Here is a 24,440-nt window from a genome sequence, read left to right on the forward strand (position 1 = left end):
GCGGGCCACATGTGGCCCGCGGGCCTTGAGTTTGACACATGTGCTGTAGAGCCTCATTTTCTGAACTCATGACTGTGAGAAATGGAGCAGTGTAATTATTCTAATGCAGCACAAAATGTCTGTGTAACATTTTATAAAACAGCCTCTGATGGTTCAGCTGAGCAGCTTCAGGTCGTCGTGGATCTGTAAAAACCGAGTGAGAGCGTCTAATAAACCAAAGTAAAACAACGACCCGTCTTCCACCAGGAGCCTCAGGATTACAGGAGATCGAACTGTTAGCGTGTAGAAAAGCGTGAAGCTGCTTCTGCTCTGTGGTTTCTGGCCTTGGCGCCTCAGTCAGACCTGAGGAACCCGACAGGCTCTGTCTGCGCAGCGACTCGGCTCGGCCCAGGCGACTGACGGCTCCGGCTGCCGGCCATCTTCATGCATCCTGAGCAATAAGCCTTCATGTGAAAATTAAGTGGATTATTGGGCTTATTTTGTATTCCAGACAACATCTCAGCTTTTCTCTTTCTATGAACCAAATGAACATTTTCTCTCTCTGAGTAAAGCAGGTTTTTTGGTAACTTGTAGTTGCCTCTCCGCTCTCCAGTTTTCTTAGCGACGTCAGATTTTGTGTTTGATCTGATCTGATCCGCTCAGCCTTGCGGAAACATTTCTGGGTATTATTTTCATGCCATCTGTGTTCGTATTGATTCGGCGACTCTTCCTGCACATGTTTTATTGATTTGGAAATGTGAAAGTTCAAAGACAGTGTTTTTTGTTTTTGCTAATGGGCAGAGCCTGTTAGCTTGTTCCAGATTTATGGGCCACCATCTCCCAAAACAAAGAGTAATTGGCTCAATCGCAGCCTCCGCTAAGACGTGTCATGTTTAAACCGTCACACACTTTGCTGACATCACAGTTAGAGAGTTCAGAGGTCATTTGGAGAATAACAGTGAGTCTCCATTACATTACCACTTAACAACAAAACAGGAGTTTTGAATGGATGGATGCTAAAAACATATAGATTAATCACCAAGTTAATTGGCAGGCAGACAAATAAGTAAATATCAATCAAATAATAGATAATAAAACAGGAATAAGTGTGTAAGTAAACAAGTCTAACATATTTGCGGAGAGTTAAGTGACCTCATTGAGTTAATAATATTTATTTTAGTGACTAAATAGTTTTTAAATCCAATTAAAATGTAAAAATATGTTATTGTTATGTTATCATAACTCATATCATTTTAATATTTTATTATCTTGGAAGAGTCAGAGCGCTGTAGGCAGGACTTAGCTGCTCCCTGTTGCAAGTAAACAAGAAAATTAGTATCTATAAAATAATAAAGTAAAAATAAGCAAATAATTCAGCTAATTACTGATAATAAGTGTGTTAAAACTCTATAAATCGGTAGATAAATACATATTACTGTGTAATTGAATAGGTAAGTGGCACATAAGCAGGAGGATGAGCAGGTATGAAGTCAAAATAAGTGCAACCACATTAATAAGAATATATTTAAGTCATTATGCAAATAAATATTAATAATAAGTCAAAAGTTTCTATGTAGATAATAGATAATTGAAATTAAGTAAATAGGCACATTCATATGTCAATTATTATTAAGTAAAAATCTGTATCTTAAGTGATTTCTGGGTAAGTAACTACGTAAACAACCAATAAATACTAAGTAAATAACTATGTAACAAACAATAAATGTAGAAATAAGCAGCTACAATATAAATAATTAAGTAAACATTACTGAGTTGAATTGTAAATATGTTTACTGTAGTAAATATGTAATTTACTGTGTTATTAAGAAAGTAAGTAAGTGTATAAATGAGTATAACTAAGTCATTAATGAAGTTATTAAATGAGCGACTCACAATGTGGAAGATTAATAAAAACGAGGTTTTAATCAGCTACTTAACAGGCTGATGGACGGATGAATTATTTATTACCAGTGAAAAACAGCAGATAGCAGTCAAATTAACGGCGCTTTGCAAAACTAAAATCTATACGGACTTCTCCAAAACGTTCGTTCTTGGACAGTAAATAAAGGAGATCACTGGACTGAGCTGCTGCTGAAATGGAGCAGCCACATAAAGAGGTAGGTCGTAACGGAGAGTCTGACACTTTTAGGCAGCAGGACAAGAGCTCAATTATTTAAATGGCTGCCACATGCTTTATTACACCTGAGATACGTTTTTATAATGCCACTGGCTTTAAATGACGGCACAGCAGGACTCGTTTTATTTATTCATATCCTGAAGGGTTGAAGCAGCGCGGCTCTTTTTGGGGGGATTTTATAGAACCTGGCAACATTTGCAGACACCCTGAACTCGTTTACATTTAAAGTCTGAATGTAGTTTACGTGTCTTTTTGGGGGTCTGGACCAGATTTGCACCAGTTTTTCCCTCCTCTTTCCTCAAAGCGCCATCATTCAGGGTCTACCTGCATGTTGGGATCAGTGTGCGTTATGAAGGGCACACACCGGCTTTGCACATGGAAGCAGCTTTTCTCCATTTGTCTGACGGGAGAAAACAGCAGCTCTGACAACAGCCTGCGGCACATTTATTTGTTTGCTTTTTATTACATTCAGAAGTAATAGACGCTGCGCAGCCTTGGACCTTCTGGCTTTTGGTGGGCCTGTCAGCATGATGGGCGCCCCGATGCAGTGAGGCATCACTGTGTTACTGTGGTAATAAGTTCACCTGGACGTCACGGAGGATTTCCAGAAAACGTGGTGGATTTTCTTTGGTGCAGTTTTCACTTTTAACACACAGATCCTGTGGAAAACCTGCTCCAGTGCCAGGGAGGTGATGAAGCCTTTTGACTCCGGTGTTGGAGCAGAAATGCATCCAAAAGTTACTGGAGCTGCAGAACTTTCTGTTAAAGGAACTGATCATTTTATACTGATTACTTGTTTTGCTTGCAGAAAACAGGCAGGAATGATGAATGTTGAGTTTTTCAGTTGGTAGCATTGAAATAATGGCTGCTACTACTAATACATGTTGTTATAGTCTATGAAAATACATGTGAATATGTCTTTATTTAACAAATTCCTAATTGATTTTTAAATTATGAAAGTTTTCATTAGGCAGCTGGAGCCACACATATCACTTACAAGGACTTTTTTCATGTTATATCTTGTTAAAATGCCTGAATGTGTCTAAAAGTTTGAATATTTCCTCCTTCTAAAGCAAATGAATGTCTCTCCTACTCCATACATCCCCCATAATTAGGATAGTAATAAATATTTAAGCTGTAATGGCCTTACTCTGTAGATTAAATGCTGTTTTAAATATTTATGAATGACTCTTTTATTCTTCAAATTCTGACTTGGACGGCTTGGTGACTTTAAGATGGAGTTTATTGGTTTTAAAACCAAATAAATATTGGATTTGCTCTTTTTAAAAAAAAATTCTAAGTTTCTTATTTTTTAAAGAAAGTTGAGAGTGTTGCATCCTTAGTGTGTCTGTTTATCGCTCCTTTGCTCGTCTTTGAGTTTATTTAAAAACCAAACAGAAACATGCAGTTTACCATTTTTCAAGAAAACTGTTTAGATAAACAGTTTAGCCAAACTGCATGAGAGGAAGGTCAGAATAATTCATGGTTATGTTTCTGAGAATCTGTTCTCCTCCAGAAGGCAGATCCGTTTCTCTACTCGCCTTCGCTTTGTCTCATGTCAGACAAACTTTAAATATGAAGCGTCCTTATCTGACAATAACCCTCCAGTGCTGAAGGTGTTCAACATCTGACTGAAACGCCTTTTATCGTCCTATTTGCATATTTCAATTACAACTCCGCGGAGGAGGGAAGCATCAGTCGCCTCGCCGTCGCTCTGCGCGTGATTGACAGGACTGTCGCGTGAACGCACCTGTGTGTGAGGCAGAGAGGCTTCAGCCGAGCAGCGGGGGGCTTGCAGGCTGCGCTGGGGGAGCTGAAATGAAGGTTAGCAGCTGAATGACGATTTAAAACCGGCTTTGAAAAGGAGCCGGTATGGAGCTGTCTGTTTGATCGAACATTTACGGAGAAGCAGGGGAGACTTTAGGACGTTCTGTTCAACTGTCAGGCAAGTTTAGCAACAGGTTGGAAAACGTGCAGAACCTGAACCTAAACCTAAAGCTTTAGAGCATTTATGCAAATTTATTCAGGGTGTTGGTGGAGAAAAACATGCTGCACAATGCAAAAACACTAAAACTCAAATTATTTCTCTAGCTTCTAGTGCAAATAACTCACTCCCAAGATGTATGCAGGACAGTCGCGTGAATCCACCTGTGTGTGAGAGGCGGAGAGGTTCCAGCCGAGTAACTTTTTAACAAGAAAAACGGTTTTAATTCAGTAATTTCTTAATATTGATTTAGAAAAATGACAGTGTCCACTGGCAAAATATTTCATTCATAACATGGGGAAATGTCTTAATATAAGTGAAATAACCTATTTTTCAGCAATATTAATGAATTATTTACTTAAAACAAGCTCATATAATTGCTGAAAAGTTAACTGTAAGTTTTGTCTTATTTCAAGTGTACTAAGATATTCACACTACACTGTAAAAACAAATCCGTAAAATTTATGGTAAAAAATGCAAAATACAAACAACTACCAAAGCATTATATTAATATATAGAAAGTAGACCAAAAATACTTGGTTAGTTGTTTAGTTTTTTGATCAGTTATTATACATAGAGCATTAGTGGTTGACTTGATCTGATTAACAATCAATTTTCTAAGACAGGAGTGTCCAAAATGCGGACCGGGGGCCATTTTTAGATCTCTGAGTGATGGTGTTTGGTCCTCTGAACAAGTTTTGTGTCTCTTAAAGCTCCATCAGGGGGTTCTGAGAAAACCGTTAGCTTGGTCTGAAAATGTGAACAAGCAGGTCTTACAGGCCCCGCCCCCTTCCTCTCTGCTGCGCTGCAGCGAAGCCTGCAGACAATCCAGAAATCTACATTAGGTTGCTTCTCCACCATTAGCTCAGCTGCAAAAGTCTTAAATTTGAACAATACAAGCTGAACACAGGAAGGGTGTAAGCGGCGCATACACATTGATTGACAGCACTAAGGCCCTCCTCCAGGCTCTGATTGGTTGTTTCTGACAGGGAGCTGTGTATTTCATGATTAAAGAAGACACTATGTGAGTTTTGTTTGAGTTGCATCTTTAAAATGATGTTCAAAATAGAATGCATTCAAAAACTAATTTACATAAAAAGATACAAAAATAATTTATGCATTTAAAAGAAATTATGTGAAACAATGATAAAAAAGAATAGAAACATCCTTCCAGGCATTAAGGCAAAGTCAGAGGACTTTGGGTTTTTTTCACAGATTATTTTGACAGCCATGACATAGTGACAAGTTTGAATATGTAAAAAATACATTTTATAAATGTTACATCCTGAAACTTTAAGATAAATAAAACCATCTTAAAATAATAATAATAATAATAAAAAATTATCTACAAAAACCAGTTTCTGCATTCTTCTTTTGTTTCGTAATACAATCTGAAATGTCCCTGCTTTGAAATCAGGCAACACAGATTTTCATAGTTTGATTTTTTTTGGTCTTTTTTCAACAAACAGCCAGATTTACGGTGCGATACACGGAGACAAAGGAAAAACCTTCAAGCTGTACTCCTTAATCACTATTTTGTTTCTGCACTTGTAAGAAAATAGTTTGGAAATGCTCTGAACAATAACAAACGGTCCAAGAAAAGTAATGCCAGAAAATCCCCAACTGTGCCAGCTGAAATAAAAAAAACAAACTGAGCCAGGCTGGCTGCAAACATTACCATGCAAAGTGAGGGGCTGCGTGTTGACGGAGCTGCAGTATCTAGGCCACCCCAGCGTGGGCTCTGTTTGATGTGAGAACGATGCCAGATCGTAGTGGAGAAACTCACTTTCAGCTCCAGAGACCCGCAAACATTCAATGAAGCTGCAACTGCAGAGTGCAGAAACCTGAAGCAAAACCCGACGATGTTTACACGCAGCGAGGCGATGATGGAGGGTCTGAATGCGCACGAGTACAATGAGACGCTTGAAGACGTGCGAGCGCGGCACACACACACACACACACACACATTTACAAACCCCAGCAGACTCACAACGAGTGTTTACTCATTTATTTTAGCTGCTTGTTTGTTTTGCTCTTTAAATCGGAGGAACTGTGCAGCTGTTGCTGCTGCTGGCAGAAGCTGCAGTTCTGGGATTCATTAGTTCTTGTTTCCTTCCTTCTGTTTTTCTCTCACCCACTTCTTTCTTCCCTCCATCCATCCTCGCTCTGGAGCACCGTGTCGTTTTTTGTAATATGTTCAAGATTTAATAATCTGTTACTGTCTACATCTCTGTATATGAAGACATGAAGTTTTCCTAGAAGAGCTCAGATGATGCTCTGAACAGGTTCTTTAAAAGCTGCTGTTTTTCTTTTTTTTTCTGAATCATCAGAGATAATCGGTCGCTATACGACGGATGTTTATCACCAGATGATCAAAAATGTGCTTAAGTTGAATTATGTTGATCGTGGCTCAAAAGCTTGACTCATATTTTATAGATCAAAATTAATATCTGATCCTCTTTGATTCCCACCATGTTTTAATCTTTCTCCCAGAGGGGGAAAGTGAGACATTAACTTAAAAGTTGGGCCTTGTTCGTGACTTCATGTTTTTCAGCATTTAGTTCACTATGTCTTCTGACAGCCGATACGAAGATCAATTTCATTAGCAGTGAGAGGAAAATCTTCATTTCTGCTTGAAGGTTGGAAATGTCATGTTAGAAGTTAAATCTAATGCCATCTGAAGTTCAGGCGCAACGATTCAGGCGCAGATCGTCTTGATTTTGGGAAATCGGTGATCGGCTGATTCTTACATGTGAAGCCAATTTTATCCGCCGATTTTATTTACCTCAGCAAAGGTTTAAAAATTAACCAATAGTCACCAAACTGATGCCAACTCAGCGACTTTCTTGGTATATTCAGCAAAATTTCAGACAGAAAAATTGACATCGACAGGTCAGGATTTTTAAAGAGCGGTAATCAGGGATCGGCCAAAAAACTGCAATCGGTTCACCTCTTTTATGAAGTTCAAGTTCCAGCTTGGAAAGTCCAACATTTCTCACCTGAAAATCCAATATGGCAGCAGAACCAAACAACCTGTGAAATTTAAAAACTAGGCGTCATAACCTCTTGGAACTGACTTGCTTCAAATATTGAAGAGAGAAATATAGAAAAGAGGTTGAATTCTTAATAAATTGCTTTTTAATCCACACAGAAATTTAGCAAACACAATTAAACTGAAGTAAAATAAAAAGTAGGACAAAAAAAATAAAAACATTCCTGCTGTTCTGGAAAAGTGAAACGCAAATAGAAATGAGATGATTGTGAGAATGATGTTGGGAGCCTTTTTTTTTTTTTGGCTTTGTACAAGACCTATAAGAAGAGCCAAGACTTTAGATCATACATCATGTCCGCCGTGGCCCATGGCGCCCCTATTTCACCCATCATTACCTCCTGACTCCTGGAGCCCCACGGGGCCCGGAGCGCCCAGGGAGCCGAGTGACAGACAAACAAGAGAGGATGGAAAGAGTTTGTCTGAGGAGGAAATGTTGGATTCCAAATCAGGAAGACGACTTTAAAGTGATTTGTTTTCTATTCTGAGCACACACACACACACACACACACACACACACACACACACACACACACACACACACACACACACACNCACACACACACACACACACACACACACGAGAACGGCTCAGGATTCAAGTGTGTGTGATCAGGACTGTGAACTGTTCCTCCTCTGGGCTGTGACAGTGTTCACAGGGCAACCGGAGCTGATCGATAGACACTCACTGCCACTTTGTAATGACTCAGGTTAAAAGAAGACGAGTGAAACAGATGGAGCTCCTTCGTTTTGTTCCCCGGGGAAACACAAAAACATACGCCGGACCATCTATAATCTCACTTCCTCTCTCTCTTTTTTTGGCCCTCTGTGGCTCTTTTTGTCTCCCTCTGATCTAATTTTTCTTGTTGGCTGTCTCTGAGTCTTCCTCTACAACACATGTGTCAAACTGAAGGCCCGGGGGCCAAATCTGGCCCGCTGTAGATATTTACGTGGCCCTTTGGACTCCAGAGGAACGCATAAATAACCCTTTACTGTAACAGTTGGGTGCTTAAACACCAGTCTGTCCTGTTTTTTTGTGATTCCACAATTATGGAACATCAACATATCCCCACAACTTTTAACAATAATCCTTAAATTTTGAGTTTACTGCAACTTTTTCACCAAAATGATGAAAAAAACATTGTGTTTATGTGATGCTACCTCCCACCTGCAGGTGGCAGTATATCTTATTTGTACTACATTGCTACCTCAGCTGAAATAGTTGAACAAAAAGTCACATTTACCATCATACATATGTGCAAACATTAGACATTATTTAGCTAATATTTCTAAATTAGCTCCACAAATCTGTGATTTTGATTGCAAAAAAAAATTGCTAACATCTGGAGGGACTGATCAGTTTCAAAACATGTTCGATGTGATTTAATGTTAAGAAGTACTTATCAGGTGCAGACACAGCTGTTTGTTACTATTTTAACAGTTTAATGAGTTTTATCATCAACATCGATGATCTTGATGAAGCCCGAAATGAAAATGAGTTTGACGCCGCAGCTCTACGACCTTTCGATCGACCTGTGGTAAATCAGGGAGCGATCTCGGCTCCTGACGCTGAATGTGCTGCACACGCAGACGGACGTGGGGCCGATCTGGAGGTTTCTGAGGAAACGCTGCGTGTGCATATGGTTTCTCTCTGCTGGGAGCTGGCCTGCTTCCTCAGGACTTCAGACTTCCAGCTCCCGTCTGAACCCAGGAACAGAGACACCGACTCACCGGAGGCCCGGGAGATGAAAGAACGGAGCGAATGAAAGAGTGGTGGAGGAAAAGAAACAAAGTGGGAGAGGAGAATATGATAATGATCTAATGTTAACTGTTAATTGAAGTTTGTAGGTTAACACTTTATTCATCAAAAATATCTTCTTAAAAATCCTGAAGTTGTGCTAAAATAAGGTTATTGTATTATTGACAACAAGGCTGCATATTTAAGAAAATCACAGGTTTATGCGAATATTAATTGCCTTTATTTAAGCAAATTATTAAGTTTTAGCAGTCAGATATTAGTGAGACTTTATGAAACTGTCGTTTAGTGGTTTCAGGTTTTCACTGGCAGCTGGTGTCTCTTTCCAGCATCACATTGGACACACAAAGAACAAACAACCATCTCAAAAGACAATTTAGGAGAGTAACTAACCTAACAGTCATGTTTTTGGACTGGAGTACCCAGAGACAACTCAAACATGCACAGGGAGAACATTCAGACTCCATGCAGAAAGACCCCCAGGCCAGGATTCAGACCCAGAACCTTCCTGTTGCAGCAGAGCTACAAACTGCCCCTCATGCGAATTCATTCAAAAATACATTTAAGACAATTTTACTTTCTTTCTGTTTCTTTCAGCAGCATAAAGAAAAAGAGAATATTGTAAACAGTGTTGAAAGGATTACTCAGATTAATCGTGATTAGTCTTTTCAGTGAGCTAATTTAGTAATCGACTAATTTGTAATTGGATCGTATAGTTAACGATTCAGTCAGAGAAGTAAGTAAGGCAAAGATTAACAAAAATATGTTCATTCTGAGTTTCTGTAGTGATGAACGCAACGACATCAAATATCTGATCTGAGGGAAACGGGACGTGTTGGTCGGGCTGCTTTTGTTTATTTTCATCCGGGTCAGGGAATCAGCAAACCTTTGGTCCTGCGGTTTCCATAGCAACGCCACAGATCAGGTTCGAAACAATAAATCAGTAGAGTTCATGTTCTGAGTTACTGTCGACAGTAGAAATGCAGAAACGCTTTATTACATGAGCCATGAGATGGACTGATTAGAGAAAACTGTTCAAGACCAAACCGGCAGGAAACAACCAGCAAACGTTTCCCCAACCCACACACACACACACGCACACACACACACTCAGAGGGGTCCTTCCCAATATGAGGGCGTAAAATTTGAATAATTCCACAGATAATTTGGTTGCCACAGCCCGGCAATGGGAATAGCAAATTTACAGAGATAAAAGTGAACAATAAAACGGAGAACAAACAGCGAAGCAAATCACCCAAGGCCAGCTGCTGCATTTCAGCCAAAGTACTATTTGTGAGGAAGAAAAGACTCTTCTTCAGCCTGATGAAGAAAACAGAAATGTTCTCATTTATTCCCCTTTTTTCCAATTCTTTCTCCTCTTTTCTCACATTATTCCCTTTTGGAAATAAAAAATATTTAACATGAGCTTCTGAACTGTGAGAATGAAGCTGAGAAAATATATTTTCTGGACTCGTCTGACAGAGAATAATTACCACACACACACACACACACACACACACACACTCTCACTCTCACCTAGAGACATCTGGCACTCCAACCATCTATTCATGCAGGATGAGGCGTGTTAGCAGTGTGTCCTTCAGTCAGTCGGTTAAGTCACTGCCACATGGTCACATGTGTGAACAAATAAACCTGAATGAAAAGTAAGGAGGCGCATAAAAAAAGCATAAAAAACATTTACTGCAGGTTTTATTTACCCATGCTGGTCACAACATGCACTCTTTTTATAATTTTCCAATGATGTGTGACTGTTTTATGTTTGCAGAAGCCAGAAGTCTGTCCGTAGCATGACGTCTGATCCGGGGATGGAAAGAGTAAAGGAGATGCAGGGGAAAGGATGCAGTCTTTTCTGTAGCGTCAGCCTTTGATCAGCATCCCTGAGTGTGTGTGTGTGTGTGTGTGTGTGTGTGTGTGTGTGTGTGTTGGAGCCAACCCCTGGTGTCTTGGAGGCAGATGAAACACTGCTCCTCTATCCGGGAGTCACAGAACACCCACTGTCCTCTGCGCCTGCTCCTTTTATTTATCTCCCCCTCTGCCTCGCCCATCTAACCCGTCATTCCTCACCAATTTTAAATGCGATTCGAGCAGAACAGAGTTTTCGTGTCACGCCGCCGTTCTTGAACCCATCCTGCACGTTTTCCAAGCCCTTCATCAGATCACGGGGCGTGGAGGCGCAGGGAGGGAGGGAGGGGGCATCATCAGCGTGAGAGAGGAGGAGAACCGACAGGAGAACGTTTTCTGTCTGCGTATGTTTCTCCACCTGCACAACGCCACATTTTTTTAAAATAAAACTATTAACACCCAGAGAACAAAACATTTGATGCGTCATTAAGCTGCACAATGAGGGTAAGAAACAGATTTATGTATTTCCAACCCGCTAAAACCTGGACGTTCCAGCAGCATTATGCTAAAAAAAAACACGGCGCTGACACAGAACCTTCGCTGTTTTTTAGATTAATTACCCTAATTAATGACCTACTTAGCATAACTGTTGTTTAATTTATTGTGGTGTTTACAGTCGGGCATTAAGGCGGCTTATTCGCCTCGTGTTTGCGCTTCCCTTTAATTAATTTACCCAAACGTGCTGCTTATTTTTATGCGTTTCTGGAATTTAAAGAGCGGCACCGAAGGGCCGGGCTCCAGCGAGCGTCTAATTGATAAACGCCTTGTTGGCTTTTGTTTCTGTGAAACAGAGATGATCAATAAATACAAGCAGAAACTGGAGTTATTTTGGCTTCAGCTGACTGTTGATGTTTTCCTGTCAAAGTGAACATTTCTTAGACAAACCGTTAATATTTATTGTCAAATTCAGTTACAGACAGCATAAATATTCATACAGTAGATGATAAGATACATTTATTATTTGTTGTTCATATAATTTTGGCTGGCTCTAAGGAATATTGAGACTGCAAAGATCAAATTATTCTTCGAAATGTAAATTTTATGGACATATGATGATGAATAAAATATAGATTTTTAAAAAATGTTTCTTAATTTAATGTTTTCTGTTTGCTAACTGCTCTTCTATTTGCAGTTAGCAAATATTTAAATTAATATGACTTATTAGTAGTTTTCTGCCATATTTCAGAATCTGAGTTGTAATTCCTTATCTTGCCACACAGTGGCGCCATTTTCACACAAGTACTAGTTGATAAATATCTGCGGCACTTTTTTCTTTTTTTCCCTTTTCCAACAACTAGTTAACTAAGTCACTAACACGAACATAGTAATTAAATATAATAATATTACTTCAGACAAGATAATTTACACATATTTATTAAAAAAGTATTAAAAACAACTTTTCAAACTGACCTTGACGGCCTGTATAAATGCAAGATTTACAATGCAGTGCAATGCTGTTTGATTTCTGCCTTAAAGATAATTAATCTATTTATATTCTGACTAGTTAATTGTTTTTGGGTTTCACCTTAACTACTTTAATAAACATAAACCTAAAAACTAAACAGATCATATCAATCTTTACTCATGACCAGTTTTCAGTGGCCTAACCCCATAAATTCACATTAAAGTGACATAAAGTCACATTTCCTGATCACCTAAACCAGTTTTACTGTAGAATTGCATAATTTTACAATGTTAATGCCTTTTAAGGTCTTATCTCTAATTAGTATCCCTCTTTAAGTGCTGTTTGTTTTTAAATCCTAACCTTGCACTATCTGTTTATAAGTGTTTAACATCCATTGTTTAGGCTTAATGAACAGCTTATCCAGTACGCTCGTCTTTAATTGGCTCTAATTAGAGGTCCCATTCAGAGACTGCCGGTTAATTGCTACCTAAGTGGAAACGAGTTATGTCTTTGGTTGAACAATTAAAGGCGTTCATCAGAGGAAAATATCAGCTAACAGAGGGAACAGCGTGTCATGGAGATCTGAGGTGCAGAACAAGGAGACTTCTGGGTTTAATTAGGCATCAGAGCGGTATGGAAAGCTGTCATGTTCACAGTCAACATGCATGAATTAGACGTTCATTCATTCATGTGGAGTAACAGGATGATGAATTTCTGGACCTGAACATCATCAGAAAATCATGAAATATTTCTGAAAATAGAGATGATGTCGTCAGTGTTTCTAATACTTTAACTTCTTGGCTTGTTTGACATCACCTTTAGTGTGTTGATGCAGACAAAATACAGTGTATGATTTAATGTTTTTATTTAAAATCAGTCGATCCATGTGGAGGAACTAATATATGTTTAAACAGGCTAAACATCACTGGAGGCTGTTTACAGCTGCAGGTGGATTTTACGTTTTATTAAAACGTTTCACCGTGAGGAAGGTTACGAACGTTTAGAAAATATTCAGAGTATTAATGTTTCTGCTGCTTTTTAACTGTGCGTTAAAAAGCTAAAAGGTTTCATGAGTATTTATCGATGCTTTCTACATCCATACCCATTCAATAAATTAGAAAATTATTAAAAAGTCCACATATTTCAGGAGTTTTATCACCAAGTGAAACACTTTACATAGATTAATTACATACAGATGGATGTTTGAAAGGTTTTATTTCTGTTAATTATGATAATTTAGACTTACAGCTAATATATTTTTAAATGTGGGCTTAATGAAAAGGATGTTATTTTCAAAGGTGTCAGAATATTATAATTTATTAAATATGACTGTATAGTTTACTGATTCAGCTCTAGATGCTTTTTATCTCAGGTCAGAAAAAACTTCAGGATTAAAACTGTCCAGTTGTACTATGGCAAGTTAAATATTTTTTTAAAAAAATAGTTCACGAGCATTAAATTCTGGTTATAATTGAAGTTTTATCTAACTCAACTATTTGGATTGTAATAGTTGAGTTGTGTTCTGCAGTTTTAGCTACAATCTGATTTACCATTCAGAGAAGGAAAAGTTTACATGAAGGAAACATTATGAAAGTTAGTAGCATCGATAATTCTCTGTTTCTCTTCCTTGTGTCAACCAACAGGTTTCCTCAGCACCGGCGATCAGTCCGCTAAGGGGAACTACGGCCTGCTGGACCAGATTCAGGCTCTGCGTTGGCTCAACGAAAACATCGGCCATTTTGGCGGCGACCCTGAGAGGATCACCATCTTTGGATCTGGAGCAGGAGCCTCCTGCGTGAACCTGCTCATCCTGTCTCACCACTCTGAGGGTGAGACGATGCTCTACTGCGCCGCACCGACTGAGTTTTATAGAAATATGCATTTTATTTGTTAAAACTGTCACCAGGTCTGTGAAAAGATCGATCTCATCCACCTCCTTCCTGAGCTACTGTTGCTGTCTGAAAAAAATGCACCAAAAGCAACCAATCAGAAACAGGAGGGTCTTAGCGCTGCCAATCATACTCGTGTACACTTTGCTTAATGTGCTAATGGCAAAGGAACAAGAAAACTGATTATCCGCCATCATTGGTGGTTATGCTAACTAGCTTTAGCATTCATGGCAACCTCTGCTATTGAGGAGAAGCTGTAGCATAGCAGAGAACAAGGGGAGGCTGTAATTAGTGCATACACGAGGGTGATTGGCAGCACCAAGTCCCTCCTCCTGGCTCTGATTGGTTGTTTTTGGTGCATTCCTTCAGTCGGCAATATAAACTCAGGGAGAAGACGGAGGAGATCATTTCTTTTATTGATTATCTGTCTTACATTTTGCTGTCAGTACATAATGACAGTCTTAAGAAATAAAAAAAAATAATCTTTTATAAACGTTACACACTGCTGCTTTAACCAAACAGAGGAACGTGACAGATGAGGATAACATGTTTTTGGGTTTGAGCTCTGAGACTGTCGGATCATTTCAACAGGACAGACAGACAGACAGACAGACAGACAGACAGACAGACAGACAGACAGACAGACAGACAGATCTTAATTATGCAGAATGGCAGCTTCAGTCTGTCACCTGTGAGGCTCACTTGACTTCCTGAAAGAAAACACACCGCTTGTCCTTTGAGCTTAAGGATTTGAGCACCGAGTGCCTAATGAGCGCGTGCAGGTTTGATCCTCTCTGCGTCGCTCACATCCTCAGAAGATAAATGAGTCGGGAGCGCCGGCGTTACCCCACATTACCTGCCTCGCCGACGCTTCTGTTGTGCGGCAGGAAGGGCCTTCCTTCATCAAAACCCTACACGTGTTCGACCTCCTGCTCCCCATTACCAGCACAAAACACCCCGGGGGCTAAGCGCTAACGCGGCCCCACCAGAGGACAGAGAACTGCGAGCCGGGCCGCTTTGATCTGAGCCGAGATCAGCGTGGCTGACGATCCGCGGCCAAACGGCCACGCGCTCGCCGCCTTTGATCACGGCGTTCTTGAAGCTGTCCTCCTCAGATCGCTGCTCCTCTGTTCTCTGCGTCGCTCGAGGTCTCGCCCTGAATATCGCTGCCTTCGCGCCCCGTTTGTGGGTGAAGAGAAAGATCTGAAAAAGCAGTTTCACATCTGTTCTGGTTCTTTGTGTGTGTGGATCTCAAGCATTAAGCAGTCCTTTAGTTTTTGACTAATTCCTTCTCTGTGCTTTGAAAACAAAATGTGCTGTGAAATCCTGACTGAGCCTCTGCCTGCCACTGATGTCTGTTAACCCACCAAATTAACCCAGGAGCCCAGAAAACTTCTGTCTGCTTCTATAAACTTTTAACGAAAACATTAAATGCAGCACCTTGTTTCTAACATGCTGGAACGATGAGGAAAAATCTGTTTTTTTTTGTTTTTTTTTGCTCTTACGCTACAAAGCGTAAAGTTTCTGAACACTCAACATCAACATGAATACTGTATTAATATGATGATGCTTTTAAACCGTTTTTTCAGGGAGAAGTGATAACAACATACGTCTTTAATATTTTTAAAAGTAAGCAGTAGGTGCACCAGTTTTAGTTTACATGAAGGCCAAAATCTAACAAATAGAAAACTCACAAATAATTTGTCTACTCTGATTTTTTTTTTTTGTAGCGTATATCTAATATTCCAAAGAAAATCCAGGCTTGAGAAGTTATGATTCATATCTTAAGGGTCAAATATATTCATACACCACCATTAATGTCTTGTCAATTGTTCCTTAGCACTTTGTAGTTTGACCAGAGCCTTTCAAAGCCTGACTCTTGCTCAATATTTAACCACTCTTCTTGTCTTCTTGGTTTCCAGTCGTGAACCAAACTGTCATCTAAGAACTGTCCAGAGGTATCTAGTCAAGCAGCTTCATCAGTTTTGATGCTTGTTTGGAGTCGTTGTCCAGTCCGAACATTCAAATCGTCGCGTTTGCATGAAAGGAGATTTGTCAGGAAGTTCCAGCTGATTCTGGTTTTAATGTCGACGTGACCTGAGGTTGGAGGACCAACGCAGAAAGAAGCACCTGACACAAAACGAAAGCTCAAATGAAAAGTGCAACAAGCCACACCGACGAATTAAACACGTTTGAATTTAACTGGGGTTTACATTTATATTTAAGCCTGTATGTGTAAATTTAAGCATCTTTCTTTTTTCTCCTGGTTCTCCAGTGTATCTACTGCTAAAAACAAATGATTAGTTTTCCTCATATTAACATCACAACAGTTTTTTCCCACAGCGTTCCAACATGATTGAAAACATAATTTCACGCCTGAAGTTATAAAGTTCAAACACAAATCATAAACTGTAATTAACTGTAATCTGCTTAGCATTTATGAAACAGTCCTAATTGGGCCATTATCACCTTTGCTGCGTAAAGCAGTAAAAACATAATCACTGGTAGAAGTAAAGTTTGTGCAGATTGAACTTTGTGTTGGTTTCACACTTTGAGTCAGGATGCGGTTCGCCTTGCATGTTAGCAGCTCGTCTTAAAATCACGTTAAACCTCTAAATGTGATTCATTAAAACTTGGTTTTATACATAAAATTTCATGTTATGTGTTAATTAGACAGTTTTTATAGGTGTGAAGTTTATTTTATGACTTTCTGGGTATTATATTTTTAAATTCTTCTTCTCTCCTTACATCTTTATTTTTAGATTGAGGCCTGAATTGTTCACTCTGCATTTTGATTTTTTTTTTATAGATTTTATATTGAATTAACCCTTTAACCACCAACAGTTTCTTTTGTTTGCTGACAACCAACCCGCTGTCACCGTCTGTCTTCATCCCTCTGCTTTGGCATCACCTCATCATCATCACCTTCCTCTGCATCAGCATCTATCGGTGTAACATCAACTCACTAGAAGCCGCCTGTCTGTCATCCCTCCTCCCTCTTTCCCCCTCCGTCATGGATCCAAGGTAAGGAGTCCGTCATTCTGTCATTAAAGGACACCCATCATGTCAGCAGCAGGTTTGCACAGATCAAACCCGACAGCAGGCGGCGATGAAGGCAACGCTTCGTAACGTTGATTATATGATGAGGGACAGAGATAGACGATGGAGAAAATGAGCATCACTGCCTTGCAGAAGTATTTGTATTTCTACATATGTTGTCAGAAAACTTTAATGAGTTTTATTGGGATTTTATGCGGCAGATCAACACAAAGTAGCGTAAAGTTATGAGGTGGAAGGGAGACGATGTGTGGTGACGAAAATCTGAAAACCGGAGCGAGTGTTTGTACGTAGCTTCTTCAGATGAATACTTTGAAAGTCTCTTAATGTAGGTTTGGACAGCATTCGTGTTTGCCATTGACTCGATTTGATTTGACTAGGCCATTCAAACAAATTGACATACCATGCCATCTTCACAACAACCCTGATCAGCTTCCTCGTCCCTGATGAAGGAAAACCGTCGTTACTCCAGACAGTCAGCTTACTTCAATGTTCTACCAGGGAACAATAGTGCAAAGATAAATGTTTTGCTTTTATCTATTTCTGGTAATTTCAACACCTCTTTTAACCATCTACAGCTCAAATACACCAATATTATTATCTGTGTCTTAGTTATTGATAACTGAGAGGGTTCCTAGTTGCTGCCATATTGGTTTGTGAAAAACTTAATTTTTTATAGCAATGGTTGCCTGCTTGCCTTGAGGAGGCTTGAAGTCTGCACAAATAATACTGTAGATGCCAGAAGGTCCTGGAGGCTTTTCTGCATGGAGTTTGTAATTTCTCAGGCGTGGATTCTCTCCAGGTCCTCCAGTTTTGTCCCACAGTTCAAAAACATCACTGTTAGGTTAGTTAGTTACTCCAAGTTATCCTTAGCTTTGTGTGTGTTGTGTGTCTGTTGTGTTTGTGTTGCCCTGCGATGAACTGGTGACCTGTCCAGGATGCTTCAGTGATGATTTCTCTCCTCCAGACTGACCTGGCAGTTGAGACACAAGATCAGATTTTGATGGCTCCATATTTGTTGTGAAACAATCTGCAAATTAGTACCCAGGTGATAAAGACCGATGTGATATGAAAAACAAGAAAAGACAAGATGCCAAATAAAGTAGCAGAGAACAGAGGCGAATCTTAAGGACTAATAAAATATAGCCGTCTCCCTCCCTCCCTCTGCCACTCCTGGTGCAGATATGCATGTAGGTGTAGCTGTTTCCCTGCTACTTCTTACTATAATTGATCTCTAAGGGAAAGGAGACTCTGCAGCTCTGCTTAATAATTAACTGACCAATCTTCAGCGCTGGAGAGGAGAGGGAGAGGAAGAAGGAGAGAGCCCGAGAGGAAACGAGAGAGGCAGGCGGCCCCCTTAACGAGCCACTCGACTGGCTTCAACGGCTCAGGATGGGCAGAACTCAGGAGACGGAGGGAGAGACTGAAGCAGGGAGGTGTAGAAATGAGGCAAGGAGAGAAAAGGAAGTTAAAATGGATATTTTGACTTATCCAAAGAGCTTGTTCCCACTGCTACCTCAGTGTCCTTAGCTGCTTTATGATGGAAATCTGTCAGATTTTCTGTTATGTCTTCAGAGAATATTGAAAAAAAAATAGTTTTCTTTGCATCACCACCAAAGAATCCAGTCCGAAACCTTCAAAAAGGCAGAATACAAATGTCCTTTTTCAATCTCGTCCATTAGGTCTGTTCCACAGGGCCATAGCTCAGAGCGGCACGGCCATCTCCAGCTGGTCCGTCAACTACCAGCCCCTGAAATACACCAAGAACCTGGCCAGGAAGGTGGGCTGCACCTACTCAGAGACCGCCGACCTGGTGGACTGCCTGAGGCGGAAGACCTTCAGGGAGCTGGTGGACCAGGACATCCAGCCGGCCCGCTACCACATCGCCTTCGGCCCCGTGGTGGACGGAGACGTGGTGCCGGACGACCCGGAGATCCTCATGCAGCAGGTGAGGTCAGACGGTGACCTCATCATTGTCGGAGTAACTCTGGAGGAAGTTGAGAAGTCGCAGTGAGGTGTGGATGTGACCTTTCCACACAGTTACAGGTCAGGCTGCGACACTCAGCAGCTGGTGAGAAGTTACTCAAAGAAAAATAACTCGGCTTGTAAAACTGCAACTAGAGGTGGACGGTGAGCTGCTGCAGCTGCAGCTGCTACTGCTGCTGCAGCTGCTGCTGCAGCTGCTGCTGCTGCTGCTGCTGCAGCTGCTGCTGCTGTAGCTGCTGCTGCTGCAGCTGCTGCTGTAGCAATAAGCAATGAAGTGCATAAGAAAATAAAATGAGCTAGACGATTTCCAGTCTGATGATTACTAATTTTTGAAGGGCAATTTCAGAAACATCATAATCATTTTTTTATTTCTGGCTTCTGATGTGTTTTAATTTATTATCTTTTAATTTGTTGTGTTTTATTTTGCATATTTAAATGTCTTCCAGTTCCAGTGTGGAGTGTTCTTTACTAAATTAAAGTTTATTGCTCCTTAGAGACCAAACTTGAATTATTATGTCATTATCAACATGTTACTCAAAAATTGTCTCAAATCAACAATAATAATTTCTAGGACAATTTATTGTCGAGAAATCCTTGAAGGAGGAAGGTAAAATGATTAAATAACACATTAATATAGAATAAGATACTTAAAACATGTAACAGGACTTGCCATGTCAGCCTTCTGATGTAAAAGCAGAAAAACTGATTTCATGCTCACTCACCTGCTGATGCTGGACGTCTGGAAGGCGTTACATTTTGCTCATCTTTTTTACATTTATAAACAGTTTGACAATAATTAAATGTGGAATTAATCTACATTGAAAGAGAAATTTCAGGGGAGAAAAAGCTTTAATAATGGCTCTTGGTTCAGGTCTCATCTAAATTTGTTTACAAAACTTGTAATTCTGTTTTTGTGCCACCAGGGGGAGTTCCTCAACTATGACATCCTCATAGGAGTGAACCAGGGAGAAGGACTGAAGTTTGTGGACGACAGCGAGGACAACGATGGCATCTCGGCTGCAGCGTTCGACTACACAATCTCTAACTTTGTGGACAACCTCTACGGATATCCTGAAGGTGAGGAACCTCGACCCAAACATCTGTCAGTCTTAGAAATCTCTCTCCGCATGATCCTGTTTTACATAAACTCCTTCAGAGAGCTATTCTTGAACATGGAAACACATCAAGCACCTCCGAATCACAGCCCCCCCTTGAAGTGTGCATCTTTAAAACAATATGTGAGCAAGAAAATGAGAAGGAACAAAAAGTGGAGTGTACCAGCCAAGACAAGCATACTAATGAGATCGCCTATCATGGAGATTATCTTTCACCGCGGTGGGTCTGTGCTTTGGCCTTTGGGGCTCTGTGGGCACTAATGCTGTCGCTCATCAGCCCCCAGGCAGCCGCCGCCTCCCAATCACAGTGCTGTTGTTCCCAACAGCTCAGCCTGCAAACCCCTCGCAGCAAGCCGCAGTCCAAATACACACGTTTGAATAATGCAGCTCCTTCTCAAGTTCTCATCAGTCATTGTGTATCTGAAAGGCAAATCCTGTTCACTTTGTCTCGCCTTTAACATACGCCGCCTTGAAAAACGATTCACAATCCTTGAGGTTTTTCGAATTTTGCCACTTTACAGCCACAAACCTCAATGCATTTTAGGGAAATTTCATGTGATGGACCAACAAAAAGGGGTTTATGATTCTGAAATGGAGGGACATTGGTGGGGTTTTTTTTTTTTTACAAACAGAAATCATAATAATCTGGTGTGCATATTTCTGTCTGCTGGCATCAACAAGTCCAAATGTGAAAATATTCAATATATACTTTTACAAAGCCCTACATCTTACCCAATTAAAATGCAGATAGTTTCTATCTACCTCAGCCTTCTCGGTCACATTTCTTAATCCTTTATCTCTGGTTTTCTTGCAGGCAAAGACATCCTGAGGGAAACCATAAAGTTCATGTACACAGACTGGGCAGACAGGGACAATGGTGACATGAGAAGAAAGACTCTCCTAGCTTTGTTCACAGACCACCAGTGGGTGGCGCCAGCTGTGGCCACTGCCAAACTTCACGCTGAGTTCCAGTCGCCTGTTTATTTCTACACATTTTACCACCACTGCCAGACGGAGACGCGACCCGAATGGGCCGATGCCGCTCACGGAGACGAGATCCCGTACGTGTTCGGCGTGCCGATGATCGGCGCCACAGACCTGTTCCCGTGCAACTTCTCGAAGAATGACGTGATGCTGAGCGCTGTGGTCATGACTTACTGGACTAACTTTGCTAAAACTGGGTAGGTTTCATTTTAATCTGACATATTTTAACTCTAAGTCAGTAGTTATTGATACGTAAATGGACCTTTATTGAAGCATCCATGGTGTTTTTCCAAAACATTATCAACGCTTTGTCACATTAATCAACGATTCTTTTTCGTTTTCCATCAGCGACCCCAACCTCCCCGTCCCTCAGGACACCAAGTTCATTCACACCAAACCGAACCGCTTTGAAGAGGTCATCTGGACAAAGTTCAACCCAAAGGACAAGCAGTATCTCCATATCGGTTTAAAACCTCGAGTTAGGGACAACTACAGAGCGAATAAGGTGGCTTTCTGGCTGGAACTCGTCCCCCATCTTCATACCATCAATGGCATCTTCCCGACCACAACCCGATCGCCATCTGGCCCTGGTCCAGGCCCGGACACCTACAGACCCAGGCCAAGGACTCCGGGTCCTCGAACCACTCCCCACCCCTACTCAACCTTCACCTCCGATCCTGAAACCGAGGGCTCGGACCGTCCAATCCAGGACCTCTTTCCTGGAGACACCCGTGACTACTCCACAGAGCTGAGTGTCACGGTCGCTGTGGGAGCCTCTCTTCTGTTCCTCAACATCCTGGCATTCGCAGCCCTTTACTACAAACGCGACAAGCGCCACGAGATGCGACGGCACCGACTGTCTCCTCAGCGCGGCGTACCCGCCAACGACCTCGCTCACAGCCAGGAGGAGGAAATCATGTCCCTGCAGATGAAGCACTCTGAGCACGACGCTCACCACGACCTGGAGCCCCTTCGACCACATGACATCCTGCGACCCGCCTGCCCGCCCGACTACACGCTGGCGCTGCGCCGGGCTCCGGACGATGTGCCGCTGATGACGCCCAACACCATCACTATGATCCCAAGCACCATCACCAGCATGCAGCCTCTTCATGCCTTCAACACCTTCCCCTCCACCGGCCACAACAACACCCTGCCACACCCCCACTCCACCACCAGGGTATAGTAGGGACTGGCCCACCCAGCACCACCTAAAGACAGGGAGTCCTGGATCTCCTACCGATCTAGAAGGGAGGCCTGTGGTTGAGGGCCTTCGTTCTGTTCTTACGTTCTCTTGTTTCTCTAAAAGGAACTCCACCTCCTCCATCATGTGCTGTACAGCTTAGCAGGAGACACAATGAACTAAAATGAACTGCGCTGGAGCAGATGATCAGCTCGGAGGCGACGTCGATCTTTCAGACATACCTTTTTCCAGGAGGGTGCACAGTTTCCAGTCTAAAGAAATTTTCAAAGGGACAAACGCTTTTGGACCTTTGATGTTCTCTTTTTTACTTTGGTGTCAGCTCTTACCGTCTTCTAGAGTGTTTGTGAGGTTTCTTATTTGTTTCTTTTCTACATCTGTGTCTTATTTACGGCTCATTTGACTTCTCCCCTCGGTAGGGTGCTTCTTTGTTCAAGGAGCAACAACGTACTGAGATGTCAGAAGTAACGTCATTTCAGTCTACCAATACGGTTCGTGCCAAATGTGTTTTTGCTTTCTGATCAAGGTTGAGATGAATTTTAATCCCTGTCTGAAAACACAGGCTGTATGTCCTCATGACCAAGTGCCAAACTGGCCTTTGATTGTGGTTTTCTTTCACTCATCTTGTTTATTTTTGTTGTTGTTCAAGTGTTTTAATGTGGAAAGATTTTTGCTGACAATATAGATATAGAGAAATGATATTATATATAGTTCTATATAAATGTGTACAAAGGAGAAAGAATATAAAAGGGGTTTTCTCAATGGGGATCTATGCATGAATTATTTTTCAAGAGAGGCAACATGGAGAAAGGATGAAGAACCTGTCAACGCACGTTTTCCCAATTGAAATTAAATATTTCTCAGCTCATAAAATTCCCCCACAAATCAGATAATCCACCAGTTAAAGCAACAAAGCTCATCACACCTTTTATTACTTAATGGTAAATTACGCATTAGCATCAGAGACGATGCATTTCAACATTAGCTGCTTTCTGTCAGTTCTTTTAGTTCCCAAATGTATTTTATTTTTAACAATGTAAAGAAAGAGATATTCTGTTAATTATGCATTCAGTTGATCTGTGCCTATGAAGTGGACGTATTAAATTATACAAATTATATCAGAACCACTTTTTAGCCAGCTAAAGGAGGCAGATAGGCAAGTTAACTCACCTGACCTTGTTATTTTCCATATTTCCCCTTTTCTAAATAGTTTTGACACCCATATTTTCATATCAGTATAAATTCAGTGATCTCCACTGATTATCCCGTGGGGATACCTAGCAGGTTTTAACAGAGCTGCAAAGATGAAGAAGGAGTTTCTCAACAGGGTAAAGGTGACACAGTAGATGTCTGTTGTTTCTAATTGTTCTCCTTCTGTTAGTTTAGGAATATATCATTTTACAGCTCTGCTTTTCAAGATGAAGATGTCAAACATGCATTATGGGTCCGTTAGCAGAACAGGAACACATGGTAGCTAACATGGCCGACAGGTGTCACCGTTGCTGTCTTTGAACATGCGCTAGCTTTGGCTTGTTTTTAATTTTTCCTTTTCTTACTGCCTGGTGGTCGGAGAGGGCTGGAAACGGGTTCATACGCCGAGCAGCTGAGATTTTATAAACTACTGAACGGGAAATGTGCACAATGCAAATCACACGACTGGACAAAATCTGCCTATCAGGAGCCAACAAGATATACGGACGTGCTGTGGCCAAGAGGAGGACTAAGAAAAACAAGAACAGCCTTAAATGTTGAAATTTGAACCAGAAGAGAAAACAAACTGATCAAAAGAAGATAAAAACATTCAGAGACTCGGCGGTCTTTCTGTCTGAACTGTTAGCCAGGGGGACGAAATGCTAATCTGTCAAAATATGAACTCTTTTGTACTCAGTCCTGTGGACAAAGGAGGTGGTAGCAGGTTGTGGAGTCGATCTGAACACAGCAGCTGGGAGGAAAACGTTTGGCCTGGATGTGGTGG

At 41.0% G+C, this 24,440-nt stretch overlaps 1 protein-coding gene across 3 annotated transcripts in view; it reads left to right on the forward strand.

Annotated features, from left to right (window-relative positions):
• nlgn2a (neuroligin 2a) overlaps positions 1-23,502 on the forward strand; it is a 249,364-nt gene extending 225,862 nt beyond the window's left edge. For all 3 annotated transcript variants that reach the window (XM_007564580.2, XM_016677726.1, XM_016677727.1), the window contains 5 exons: positions 13,877-14,062; positions 18,862-19,127; positions 20,089-20,242; positions 21,095-21,461; positions 21,613-23,502. In XM_007564580.2, coding sequence (XP_007564642.1) covers positions 13,877-14,062; positions 18,862-19,127; positions 20,089-20,242; positions 21,095-21,461; positions 21,613-22,450 — 1,811 coding nt within the window. In that variant the 3' untranslated portion in view covers positions 22,451-23,502. The remainder of the gene's footprint in view (positions 1-13,876; positions 14,063-18,861; positions 19,128-20,088; positions 20,243-21,094; positions 21,462-21,612) is intronic.
• The last annotated feature ends 938 nt before the right edge of the window (positions 23,503-24,440 follow it).

The sequence above is a fragment of the Poecilia formosa genome, unplaced genomic scaffold (assembly GCF_000485575.1).
Source record: "Poecilia formosa unplaced genomic scaffold, Poecilia_formosa-5.1.2 Scaffold161, whole genome shotgun sequence".
Classification (NCBI taxonomy): Eukaryota; Metazoa; Chordata; class Actinopteri; order Cyprinodontiformes; family Poeciliidae; genus Poecilia; species Poecilia formosa.